The following is a 13,647-nucleotide window of genomic DNA, read 5'->3' as shown; positions in this document are numbered from 1 at the left end:
GACCCTCACTGAAGGTCAGTTAGGTGAACCACATAAAATTGCCGATAGTGAAACACTTTTTCACCTGTAGAAATGGCAATTTCATATGGTTTAACCCAATACTAAATGCCAGGCCAGACACCCTTTATATGTTATCACACTTTATCCTCATAATGACCCTGTGAGGTCAGGTTTACCCCATTTTACAGATAATGAAATGGAATTAAATGCCTTAAGTCATTCTCTTAGTTTGGTTCCCCCAAAAGCTGACCCAGAGTCCAGGACTCAATACAAGTAGTATATTTGCAAGACAACCCCAGGAAGCACTGGTAAGGGGATGGCAATGTGAGATAGGGAAGCGAGGCAGTAAGTTATAGGGACATTGTCAAGCCAGTTACTCTGTGGGCAAATGGAGCCTAATCCTGCTAGGGAACTCTGGGAAACAGTGAGGAACACATGCCGGAGAGTCATCCCACCTTGGGGACATGGGAGCTGGGCTATTTATACACAAACTATTTTTAGCCATTGGTCCAGGCCGCTTGGGATTGAGATAGTATGTTAATGCCCCAGTATTTCCACATCAGGCTGGAAGTAGGGCAGGCATGCACTGAAGTGGTGAAGAGATAGGGGCAGGGCCCAGCTGTGTCTGCTATACTCCCATTGCTAGAACTTAACAGAGGCAGGATTTGAACTTGTGGAATTCTGACCTCCTAACCCATGTCCTTCCCACTAAAGTACATGTTGTCCAATCCCCGGAAAGCTCAGGGCCTCCAGGAGCATCAGGAATCAATTCTAGGGTTATGTCCAGACAGCTGTAAGACACTAACCAGACGAGATACCATTCCATGCTGCCCTGCCGTGTAATAACTACATTTGTGTAGCCCTAGAGTTTACAAAACGCATGCACATCCATCACTTCATTTGGCCCTCATCATGTCCATGAGACAGACTAAAATCCATCCACTCACAAGATTATTATATTCATATGTTTAATCCATAACCGTTGAGTATGTGTTCCAGGAACTGTTCTAGACAATGGAGATGTAGAAGCAGACCAAACAGACCAACACTGCAGCATGGCACAACTCATATTCTAGCGGGGGCAGCTGAACAAAGAAACAAAAGAAACAGATAACTTAATGTCATGCCATAATTGGTGCCATGGAAAATTTAAAACAAGCAAAGATGATGGTGATGGCAAGGGATGCCATCTTTTAAATTGGGGTAGGATCAGGGAAAATGATTACACTTGAGCGGGAGAGTGAAGCAAGTGAGGCTATCTGGAAGAAATACATCCTAGGCAAAATCAAAAGATGGGCAGCGTGACTGGGGCCTGTTGAGACAGGCGTTTGGAGAGATCAGCAAGGGTAATATACCACCTTGTTGGCTACAGTTGGGACTTGGGTTTTGCTCTCGGCACAATGGGGAACCATTGGAGGATTTAGAACAGGGAAGCGGCATGATATATGTTTTCAAAAGTGCATTTTTAAATCTCTAACTCATGTGACCAGCAAGACACAGAACCAGGACTCAAACTGAAGTCTTCTGACTCCTGATCCAGTGCTCTTCCCACTCAGGTCCACAGTTCTTCTCCAGACGTGGATGTCCTTGACATCCTGTCTTTTCTGTCCCTTGCATAGTTATTTGTGGTCTCCTGACCAAGTCTTAAAATGGCTGCTGCCTGTTCCTCAGGCGTTTGGCTTCTTGGGACCTCTCTTTGCCTCTTAGCCAGTCAGTTCTAACATTTTCCCATTTCCGAGAGCATCCTGTCCTTTTAAAGTTACCCAGCAAATCTCATGACCCACAAACTTGCTCAACCAGAGTTTAAGCTTAACCTCGATAGTCAAGTGAGGACAGCAGGATTAAAAAATAACCATTCTAATCAGAAAGTTTAACTTTACAGATTTCCAGGGGTCTTCATGATATCAAGGAATTTTTTTTTTTTTTTTTTTTGCAATCGAGACCAAGTGAAATTTTCTCCCAGATTATGGGGGAAAAGAAAGTATTAGACCTGTGGCTCACCACATTCTTTCTTCTCCAGACCAACATGGAATCAGGCAAAAGTTGCCACGAGATGTTGTAGCTGCTTTTTCCTTCATCATTACTATTTTTTGTTTCAGAAATCTCATATTTATTTGCTTCAAATCCAAAGCTGCATTGTTTTTTCAGCCAAGGCTGCAAAGACAAACAGCCTGTTCAGGGAATTACAATGTGAGGCTGTCTTGGCTGCTTTTTAGTGTCAACACCCGCAATGAGAGTGTTTACCCCCTGGTAAAGCAAGGAGAAAAACAGAAACATTCCACTCTCCCAGACCTGCACTGGCACTACAGTACTGACACAGGTAATCATTTGTCTTTTGTCACTGGAGCAGGTCAGCATGACACCAGGCACACATGTACAGATGAAGCGTGTGGATAGATAGTCACTTGTTTGACTATCTCCACAGCTTAAATTTGGTGTCCTCCAAACATGTAATGTTTCAAAGGCAGAATGATATTTCTGTTCACTTATTAAGGGATGACTAACTTGCTTTTGGCTGCACTACAAATGAATCACGGTAACAATCCCCAACTTGCGACTTCTGGTGTTCTGATGTAATGCATTTCTATTAAAAGAAGAGGAAAGAGAGTGGGTGAGAGTGAGATCATGCAAAGACAGAACATAACACTGAGGGAGCTAGCGTAATTGATGAACTGCGGAGACCAGATCCATCCACTTCAAGGTGTTTGCTTGTGTCCTGGGTGAGGATACCTTGCCAGTCAGTTCCTACCCATTTACAGTGGCAGAATATAGACCCAGATCAAGACCTGGAATTTGGAGGGATTCAGTGAAGAAAACATTTTATTTGGGGGTGAAAAGCAGATATTCCTTGAAAGCATTTTTTAAGCAATTTTGATTTAGTGTCATCTTGAAGGTAATATTTGGGGGCAAATGATGTAGGTCAGAAAGGCAAACCCACAACCTCCCTTTTTAAATTGTTTTAATGTATGCAGCTTATTTGGGAGTGGTGGAAGGAGGGGGCGGGAAGGTGAGACAAGGAAGGGAAGACAGCCCATAAAGGTGATATCATCACACTGACTCCCCCTGGGGATCTGGGGAGCCCCCACTTCCTCTGAGTCTCCCCTCACAGGTGAGATTGCTGGGGGACAGCTTGAGGTGTTAACTGCCCTGCCTGGCTGAGTGGGCTTCCTGCCTTACTTCCCCCCCTTTTCAACAAGAAACAAATACAAAAGGAACTGAAAGGTATTGTAAAAGATCCTCTGAACCCACAGGTATTTTTCCTATGTTAATCACTGCTCAGGAGCAGACACCTCCTTCCCCACAGATCCCTTCTGTACTCTCCTCTACAAGGTGCCCCTGCTGTCTTCTGAGGAAGATCTGAGTGTGCCAAGGAGAGGCAGAGAGGAAATTAGACTCTGGCCTGTCGTGACCGGCAGCACACACTGGCTTTGTCCCAGGCTCTGGCAGAAGGGGATTATAAGAGCCAGTGCCTCCCGAGAACGGGAAATCACTCGGAGAAGGGAACCTTTTTTTTTCTGTTTTCTTTCTGGATTTCATCTACTATCAGATGTCATTGACCTAAAAAGAACTTCAATGTGTTGGAAAAGCATACTTCAAGCAGACATAATAAATCTCAAATTGATATTTATTAAGTTAACTTTCTCTCACCCAGGATCTGATTGTATAGTTTATGGATGTCACTCATCTTAGAATTACGTCGTGTTAGAACCAAAAAGATCTGTCTGTAAAGATTAGCTAAACAAACCTCCTTTTTTACTGAAAAATCTGAGACCTCAAGAAGTAGAGTGACATTCCTAGGGTCTCTGACACTCCTACCTAAGCAGCCAGACTTGAAGCCAAAACTTCGTATCACTGGATTCTATTGTGCTCCACGGCCTTTTTTCTTGGTAAGCCTGTCTTTGAACAGTTTTATTTGGCAAGTACAGAGGCTGGATGGAGAACAAGAAAAGTCAGTAAGCTCAAAACCCATCCCCTTCATTACCTGTTAATATTGGCATGTAATGTTGCCGTCTAAAGATGAGGTTTGCCTGTTTGGATTATTTCTGATCTCTCTTGACGGACCCAGATCCCCAAGTGTGGCTGCCCTACAGCTCAGTCATATCCATGGCCGGTCGTTTGAACCAGGTGGGCTGACACTTCTTCATCCTCACTCAAGTTCTAAAGTCGTGCTGGTCTAGGGCTAAGTGTCCCACTCTGGAGTGAGGCCTGATTTAGAATCCTGCATCTGCCCTTTACTTACTGAGTCATCTTAGGTAAGTTACTGACATTCTCTAGGCCTCAATTGCTCCAGCTATAAAATGGGAATAATGATTTAATCATTTCCATAGAGTCTTATATTGAATAAAGTTTTAAAACTGCATAGAAATTACTTAGCAGACTTGTTACTATCATCATCCTTAACCTGAGGGGTGAGGAGAGCAAAGAAGCTAACAATTTAAACAATATGTTCAGAGCCTTAGAATGAATCTCAATTTAACATTCAGTTCTGGCCTCTTTGGCAGCAAATACAATAATAAAAAATGTTGTGATCGGGATTGCCACTGGATTAGGCTTTACTGGTACAGAGCTCTTGGTGGTGTCTACTGTTAGGATCTTTCCTTTCTTTTCGATGTTGTATCTCTTATGTGTGTGATTTTCCATGTGTGAGTGTGAGCACCCTAAATTCGGGGAAATTATCCTATTATTGACAACACAGTAGATTTAATGAGTACTCACTGAATGTGTGTTGAGGGAATAATCCAAAAGCTATACATTTTTATAGAAACATGGATCATATGTTGATTCACAAGACAGATTCAGACTATATGAAGGGTCCGAACTGTTACTTTGTCATTTTCCCCTCCTTTTCTGAGAAGAGGGTCACTTGCTTAGCTCAGTAACAAGCTTGTGTGAATTGAGGCTGTCCATTTTGTGGACTGAGGTGTCATGGTCACCATTTCACGACCATGTTTAGATGTCTTCCTGTCTGTCTTTCCCTATTCTGCCCCCAAGAGCAAGGATTAATTTAAAGGCAAAGGTGAGGGGGCTGGCCCCATGGCCCATTGGTTAAGTTCACATCCTCCTCTTGGCAGCCCAGGGTTCGCCAGTTCAGATCCTGGGCATGGACCTACACACCCCTCATCAAGCCACGCTGCGGCAGCAGCCCACATAGAAGAACTAGCATGACTCACAACTAGGATATACAGCTGTGTACTGGGGCTTTGGGGAGAAAACAAAAGAGGAAGATTAGCAACACATGTTACCTCAGGGCCAATCTTCCTCACCAAAAAGCATACCTTTAAAAATAAAAAGGCAAAGATGAAATCACTGTAAATTAAGTTGTCAACATTTTTACCTTTTCTTTTTCACTGCAGAAATTAAAAGTAAGTATAAAGCCCAAAAAAGCATAGCTTCGAACTCTGGGTTCCTTTTTTCGCTGTGAATATATCTAAGGAGACCTACTCATGTCTCTACTGTGCTGGTTGGGGCTCCTTTAGGAAAGCACACTAGTGCCTTCTAAAACCTGATACAGGTAGATGTCCAGGTAACATGTGCAGTGTGTCTGCCCATGGCTATATGGACAGCCAAGAGTAGATTGTGTGTGTACTTGATGTGTAGTTGTAAGAACCAAAGATCAGAACTGAGTAGTTTCAGAAGTCACAGATTCTCCTTTCCCATGTCTCTTATTGTATTCTCACCTCTTATCCCACAGTAGAATCCCACAGACTCTCCCTGCCAGGTGGGTGGCCTCAGCCACCTCCTCTCTGGCTGCTTTGTCACTCAGCATTTCCCTGCCACTCAGAGGCAAGAGTAACACATGTTCTATCTACCCACCTCTCCATCAGAAATTCAAAGCAGCTGCATCTCACAGCAGCTCTGGTACTGAGAGTTAAGAAACCTTCCCTCTCAAACTTCAGTAACATTCTCATTTTCCAAGCCTCCTTCCTATGATGTGGTGATACAGGAGTTAACATAGTGTCCTTTTCTTTAGTCTGTGGTCCCAGGGGTCATTGCAGTAGATCTGCAGAGTTGGTAGATCATTAAGTAGTTTACAACTCCGCACCCAGCAGGGCATGGGTCGCCTTAGAGAATGGATGGAAAATATCCCCTTGCTATAATTGGGTTCAGCCCTGTGGCTTAACACCATCTTATTTGGCAATCTTTTTCTCTTGACATATTTAGTAATCACTCTAAGGGAGATTTATTAGACTGTTCATGGGAACAAACAATGCACTAAATATTACACATATGCATGCTTTCAATACCACTCCTTTTCTAGCCTATTCTGAATCTTTCCCCAAAGTATCTTTTAACTCTTATCAAAACTCTGTCTTGTCTTTAAATTCCTCTTGGTTCTCTCCTCCAAAATAACCTTTTATATTTTTGATTTTTTTTTTGTAGTTAAGAGTTCTTTTAATCAAAATTCATTGGGCTATGCTTAGAAAAGAATGGATGAATACACATTCTCACAGTTTAAAACCACTGAAGGCATTTTGCTCATCATTAATCTCAAAGCATCAAAACAAAAATTTAGCATATGGTTAGAGTTTTGTGAAAATTGTCTCCTAGGTATCTCTGGGAAATCAAGAGTGTGTGTGTGTGTGTGTGTGTGTGTGTATGTGCACACGTGCGCGTATGAAGGAAAGAACTCAAAATATTTAAACGGGACGTAATACAATGAAGTGTTTCCTGAACCTGGAGTTGGTGCCCATAAGGAGATTTAGGGGAGGGAGTACTGAGAATTAGGATTAACAGCTCATGCTCTGAGCTAACTAAAGGACTCTGACAGCTGGTGCACCTCAGACATTTTCAAAAAGCATAATAAATATCCCACTCACCCTGGCACATGCACAGCAAAATGTCTTAGCAAATAATCCATCTAGAGCAGATTTAAGAGAAAATATATCAGGGTCATGGAGACGCTCAGATGTTTATGAGTTATAATGGCACAGCCACACTATGGCAACTCTGGATGTTAAGCTTTATTCCCTTTAGGCATGAAGTGTTCTTCTTCATTCATCAGATATGCAATGATGGCTATCTCTGCTCTTGGGAAAGCCCACTCAGTGCTAGGCACGGTCCTAGACGCACTCATTCACTTAACACTCAACTACATGTCTACCATTGGTCTCATTTTGCAGACTAGCAATATTTCACAGAGAGAAGGCCTTATTTTTCTCACCTTAGACTATAGATTACACACACTCCTATATATCTGAACTTGAGCACTTGTGATTTTTTAGGCGTGGGGCGGTAAAAGCACAAGTTCAGGAATTAGTTGCTAGCAAGAACCTTCATTCAGTTGCTGGCATTGCCAACCTATGGTGAGGGGCTAGAGGCATGGGTTCTGGAGCCAGACTGCCTGGTATAGTCCAGCTCTCTCTCCTCGTATGTGTGTGACCTTGGGCAAGTGACTTGGCTTCTCTGTGTGTCAGTTTCCTTGTCTGTAAAATGAGGCTAGTGCTTGTACTTACTTCATAGTTTCTTGTAAGGATTAAATGGATGAATCTGTATAAAGGGCCTAGAACTGTGCCTGGCATGTAGTCGGGGCTGTTAAATGAGTGCTTGTGTTCCCATGTGCACTTTGATTGCAGGCATACAGAACCTGGGCATGGCAACTTTGACTTAGGCGAGGTGTGTGGAATAAATCGCACTGTGCTACTTTAGCATGATTCCCAGCCAGGCTCTTGCAGTTACAGCTCACATCCCATATAAGCAGACGAGGAAAGTCAGAGTATACAAGGGCCCTCAAGGTGAACCTCTTGTCTTTTACAGCACGGAATGATTGAATTGGATGGAAATCATTTAGCTGCCCTACAAATCGGCAGCAAGGGACAGGGCTGCGGAGGGCCTCTGCACTTGGAATTGCACCTTAGTTCACTTTTTTTTTTTTTTTAAAGATTGGCACCTGAGCTAACGACTGTTGCCAATCTTTTTCTTTTTCCTTCTTCTTCTCCCAAAGCCCCCCAGTACGTAGTTGTATATTCTAGTTGTGAGTGCCTCTGGTTGTGCTATATGGGATGCCGCCTCAGCATGGCCTGATGAGCGGTGCCATGCCTGCGCCCAGGATCCGAACCTGTGAAACCCTGGGCTGCCGAGGCAGAGCGCGTGAACTTAACCACGCAGCCACAGGGCCGGCCCCCTTAGTTCACTTTTTACATTACACTTTCAGGAGGGAGAGTGAATGGTCGATGTATATAAGATTTTCAGACATTTATAGACCAAGTGAGTTACAAATAACCCAACATGTGGAAATAATGTTGATACTTTAACCCAGAGCTTCTCAAACTTAAGCTGTATTAGAATCCCCTGGCGGGCTTGTGAAAACTCAGATTCCTGGACTCCACCCCAGAGATTCGGATTTACCAGGTCTGAGGTGGGGCCTGAGAATTTTCATTTCTGACAAGTTCCCAGATTGTGCTGATGCTGCTGCTCCAGGGACCACACTGTGAGGACCACTAGTTAAATGTGTGTTTTGCATCCTTACTACCCATTTCTGATGTAAGGTTATAACATTGCATTTGAACGCTTTAGCTTAGAGATGGCATCAGTGACCCCCCCCCCAAAAAAATAGAGATATTTGAATCCACAGAGCTAATGTCACTTATTAATGTCTTATTTTTGGTAATAAACACTGACTTTCCTTTTTTTCCCCATAGTTGCATGCCGCTGTGACCAGGATCCAGGTTCCAAGGCCTGGTTTTAATTACACGTTCGCCCACATATGTATCCTGAATAACGATAAGACTTGCATCGTGGATGACATAGTGCATGTTCTGGAGGAGCTAAAGAATGCTCGGGCCACCAACCGGACCAATTTTGCTATCACATACCCTATCACTCACTTAAAGGATGGGAGAGCAGTGTACAACGGGCACCAGCTTGGAGGCGTCACTGTGCACAGCAAGGACCGGGTGAAGTCTGCAGAGGCTGTCCAGCTCACCTACTACCTACAGTCAATCAACAGTCTCAATGACATGGTGGCCGAGAGGTGGGAGTCCAGCTTCTGTGACACCGTCCGACTGTTCCAGAAATCCAACGGCAAAGTCAAAATGTACCCTTACACGTCCTCCTCGCTGAGGGAAGATTTCCAGAAGACCAGCCGCGTATCGGAACGTTACCTGGTCACCAGCCTGATCCTGGTGGTCACCATGGCTATCCTCTGCTGCTCTATGCAGGACTGCGTCCGCAGCAAACCCTGGCTAGGCCTGCTCGGGTTGGTGACCATAAGCCTGGCCACTCTCACTGCGGCCGGGATCATCAATCTTACCGGTGGAAAATACAATTCCACCTTCCTGGGAGTCCCTTTCGTCATGCTAGGTAATTACTACCCTTCATTTTTCTGTTTTCTCCTGCTGGCGGTAGTGACCGGGTTCCTAAAAAGCAAGGAGTAGTCATCTAACAACTTTGTTTTGTTTATAGTGTCTTCCTCTTGCCCAGAAGTCCTGGGACCAATTCTATAAAGTGCTGGTGGTCAGCAAGAAGCAACTTTATCTGGTAAATATGCCAGAAGTCCAACGTCCTGGGTTCCAGCTCTGGTTCTCCATTAAGTAGCTGTGTGGTATTCAGCAGATATTAATCTTCTCTGTGGCCCAGTGTCTTAGGTTGGGCTTTCCCAGAAGCAGACTTTGAGACAAGGATTTAGATACAAGTAGTTTATGTGGGAGGTGAGCCCAGGAAGCCCCAGTATGGGAGTGAGGACATGAGACAGGGAAGGAAGACAATTCCAGGGATGTTAATGAGCAGGGTACTGCTGTGGGCACCTGAGGCTCAATCCCACGAGGGATCTTTGAGAGACCTTGTAGAACACTCCTCAAAGAGGTCCTCCTTGAAGGGCCAGGAAGCTGGAAGCTTGGCTGTGTACCCAGAAACCCTGTGTATGCTTCATTGAGGGCTCTCCTCAGAGTCATTAACTCCCAAGCACTTCCCAGGGAAGACCGAGCACATTTCTGTAGCTGGAGAAATCCCTCAGGTTACCAGTATTTGTAGTAAGAAGCCTTCAGTGAGCTCAAGAATGGTGAATGGGAGGGCACATGAGTAGGGCACTGATAATATCTGCTATCCTCAGTTTCCTCACCCTATGGATAGAGTGGATGTGAACATCACACAAAAGGACATGATAAATTTAGTACAAGAACTTTGAAAGCAAAAAGTGTGACATAAATAAGAAGGTAACTTTTTTCCTGTCCTTGCTATGAACTCAGGAGAATGTTTAAAAATGGTGGTGTGAGAATCCCAGTATATTCTCTCTTGGGGGCTGCAGGAATTTCCTGATAGAAATAATGGTCAAAACAAAGCCATAGCAGTCACAATATAACCTCAGTTGCTCTGTCCATCTGCTATTGAAGATGGCATGCCCAGCAAGCCTGATGGCAGGGTTCTTGCTGGCCAAGGATTCAAACAGTTAGCTTTCCCCCTTTCCTGTGGCAGCTTCTCATCAATTCCTTTAGCAAAATTAAAATGTCATTTGGAATCAGATACTGACATGACAAATGAAGTGGCATTTTTCGTTGACTGAGAAATAACTATGGTTGAGTTCATTAGTATGCCTTATTCCCTGTTTAGGGGGAGTAGAAAAGAAAAGAATGTACTCGGGAAGTCTCAGCTGCATTGTGGTTAAATGATAAGCAGGCCTGGCAGGGCTGCAAGGCCACAGAACTCCATGCCGCCCTGATGCTCTGCGGCCTGTGGGAATTTAGACCAAGGCAATAAACATATACTAGTAGCTTTTGTGAAAAAGTGGGGCACTGTGCAGAGAGTGAGCAAGCTGCAAATTTACCAGATCAGTTTACTCATCACTGCCGAACACAACAGAGAAGGAGGCTGCTGCACTTCTTCCTGAATTCACTCTGTTAATAAGGCAGCATGCCTTGCCTCTTTAAAATAACCCCAAGACGATGTGGGTCGGTTGTGGAATACAGGGCGGTTCCTTGAAGAGTGAGTAAGGACTGGGTATTAGACGCTTCCACAGAGGCTTGAGTCAAGATTTAAATTAAGATGTTTTGCTCATGATTAGTCACATGCTTGGGGTTTTTTTTCAGCTTTTCATTTTAAAAATACAGTGGGGTTTTTTTGTTGTGATTGTTTTTGTGTGAGGAAGATAAACAGGAATAAGAAAAGGGTGGGGGACTGAAGGGAGATCGTAAGGTTCTTAAGGTGAGGAAAAAAAGATGTCAGAGCTAGAAAAAGGACTATCGTTCCTGGTTTTATGACACTCTGGGTAGTTACCAGTGAGCTCAAAGTATGATAAAACATTTAAAACTCCCTAAAAACTAATTGTATTAAGTAAAATAAAATTATTATATTTAGAGCTTCTTAAAATATATTGTTAAGTAAAATAAAATAGTAATATTCAAAACTTCTTAAAATTAATTTCACTGAAAACTCAATTCACTAAGTAAAATGAAATTAAATATTCAAAACTTCTTTAATTTAATTTTAATAAGTAAAATAAATTGCAAGATTTAAAATTTCTTAGAGCTGATTTTTGTACTTTTTAAAGAAGTTTTAAATATTGTAAGTAAAAGTCAATACAGAAAGGAATATACCAGATAGTATTGGTGCAGAGAAGGACGTTAGAGATGGAAAGATGCTGTTAGCAGGGGAGTGTCTTTAAAAAACAAATCCAGAAATAGTAGTGCCACAACTCCACAGGGACCAGGTACCACTGATCTTGACGTCAGAGTTCAATTCAGAAAAACTTGGCGTTTGTGGTGAAAGAGACCAGGCGCTGCAGGTGCCCAGTACTCCCTTGCTTGCAATTTGCGAGGAATGTTACATGCATTGACTTGATGGCAGTTTTCCCTGCTGACAGTCAGTATGCAACCTTTCTGTACATTTTCAGCCCAAAGAGATCTCAAATTACTTAGTCGCAACATGAAAGGAAGCTACGCATTTTAGTAGCTAAGGCCCATTTGCAATAAATACTTTGCACCATGTAATGGGTGCTTAATATGCTCATAAAGCCAACAGTGCCTGGATTTAGGATGGTTGCCCTTCTGTATTTCTCAGATAAACTCTTCATTCTCAGAGTTCGATTATAAAACGAAATATAAGCAAGAGCACGTTCCTAAAGGCTGCATTCAGGGCCAATGTTTAATTCTGGTTTTTTGATGACCAATCCTAAAATGCCAATAAATATTTCAAATGACCAAGAAGAAATGCAGTGCTAAGGGTTTTGTACTATGAGGCAATATACTGTCCAGTTTTTAAATTTGCCTGTCTATAATATAAAATGGCTATGCTTAAACTAAGCAGATTTAAGCAAAACTTCTTGATTTTCTATGTTATATAAGTACAATATGAAATAAAAATTTTAAAATATATGACCTCATTTAGAAGGAAAAGTATCTTAGAAAAAGTCTCTAATGCAGACATTTCCTTGGCCGACAATAGGTCTATAATGTGGTAAACATTATAGATTTAAAATTCAACAAACTAAACATTCTCAGTGTGATGCCGGTCACATAAGGCCAGATCCAGCCAAATGCCAAAATGGCAGTAGATTTAGAATGGAAAATTTTAAGACCACGTGTGTCAAGCAGTATTAACCTGACAAAATTCCAGAATAGGAAAGAATTTGGATAAACTCTGAGAGTTCACCATAATGGGATGTGACTGTGTATTTCTAGCCAAGATGATACGTGACATCTCTGGCAATAAGAATATATCCTACACAGATGAATCATTTTGGCAATGATGTAAGCATAGATACATCATGATTTAGAATGTTTTTAATCAGTGTCATGCATATTAGACAAACCCACTTCTGCCAAAACCCCTGTCCATATGAGTCAGATCAGTTTATTTAGAGCTGAAATCCTTAAAGGTCTACAGTATTATAAATGCTCATTGACATTTTTTAGTTACTATAATTTGGAAAAGAGTTTATTTCATCCATACCCCTTATGCATAAAGTAATACGCTTTCCTTTCAAACTATATTGATATCACATATTGAGGTACTTGAACTGCCACTTGTAAATATATGATACTCACTCATCATTTTAATCCATTATGGAATTTCCTTTACAAGAATGAGGATTTATACCATTCTCCTACATTTGGGTATGATTTTAAAAATTGGCATAGGTTTTGTACGTGCAAGCTCTCTTTACAGGCTTAATATTTCCACAGCTTTGCTGATCAGACACAAATCAGGAAAGGAATGGAATGCTGGAGAATATAGAAGGGAACAGAAGGAAAGTTTTCTTCCTTCTTCATCTGGAAGATTTGTTGCTTCATGTACATTCTGACCAGCTAAAAAGGGAGAATTGAAGTGTGGTGAAAGATAGGTTGGATATTAGTTTTTCTGTGGTAATCTAATTTATAAGGGTTGCTTTGCATTTATCAAGATACAAGAGCCTCAGAGATCGGATGAGATGAAAAAATATTCTTCAAGCCATTTGAAATGTTTGGGATTTTGAGAAAGTCAAATGTCAATCCAGGGTGCCCTCTTCCTTCTGAATTATCCAGCCAGGCCATTCAAATTCAAGAGTAGGAAAGGAAGAAAGGATGTGATTAAGTGCTAGGAGGAGAATAATAGCAAGGATGTTTGGCTTCTTTCAGATATATATTCTTAGATTATCTATATTTAATAGAAATTAAAAGATCCGGTTCAGTTCTCCAAGAATTTGTTCTCATTTGATGCCACCTGGAATATGATGCA

General features: G+C 42.2%; 1 protein-coding gene across 1 annotated transcript in view; it reads left to right on the top strand.

Moving 5' to 3' along the window:
* The window catches only part of PTCHD1 (patched domain containing 1), a 54,200-nt gene that overhangs the window by 28,996 nt on the left and 11,557 nt on the right, over window positions 1-13,647 (top strand). Inside the window, exon 2 of the mRNA XM_046673538.1 lies at window positions 8,640-9,300. Within this exon, the coding sequence (XP_046529494.1) occupies window positions 8,640-9,300 (661 nt within the window). The remainder of the gene's footprint in view (window positions 1-8,639; window positions 9,301-13,647) is intronic.

The sequence above is a fragment of the Equus quagga genome, chromosome 10, assembly GCF_021613505.1.
Source record: "Equus quagga isolate Etosha38 chromosome 10, UCLA_HA_Equagga_1.0, whole genome shotgun sequence".
Lineage (NCBI taxonomy): Eukaryota > Metazoa > Chordata > Mammalia > Perissodactyla > Equidae > Equus > Equus quagga.
Note: the sequence above shows the minus strand (reverse complement) of the source record. Positions and strands in the feature narration are given on the sequence as shown.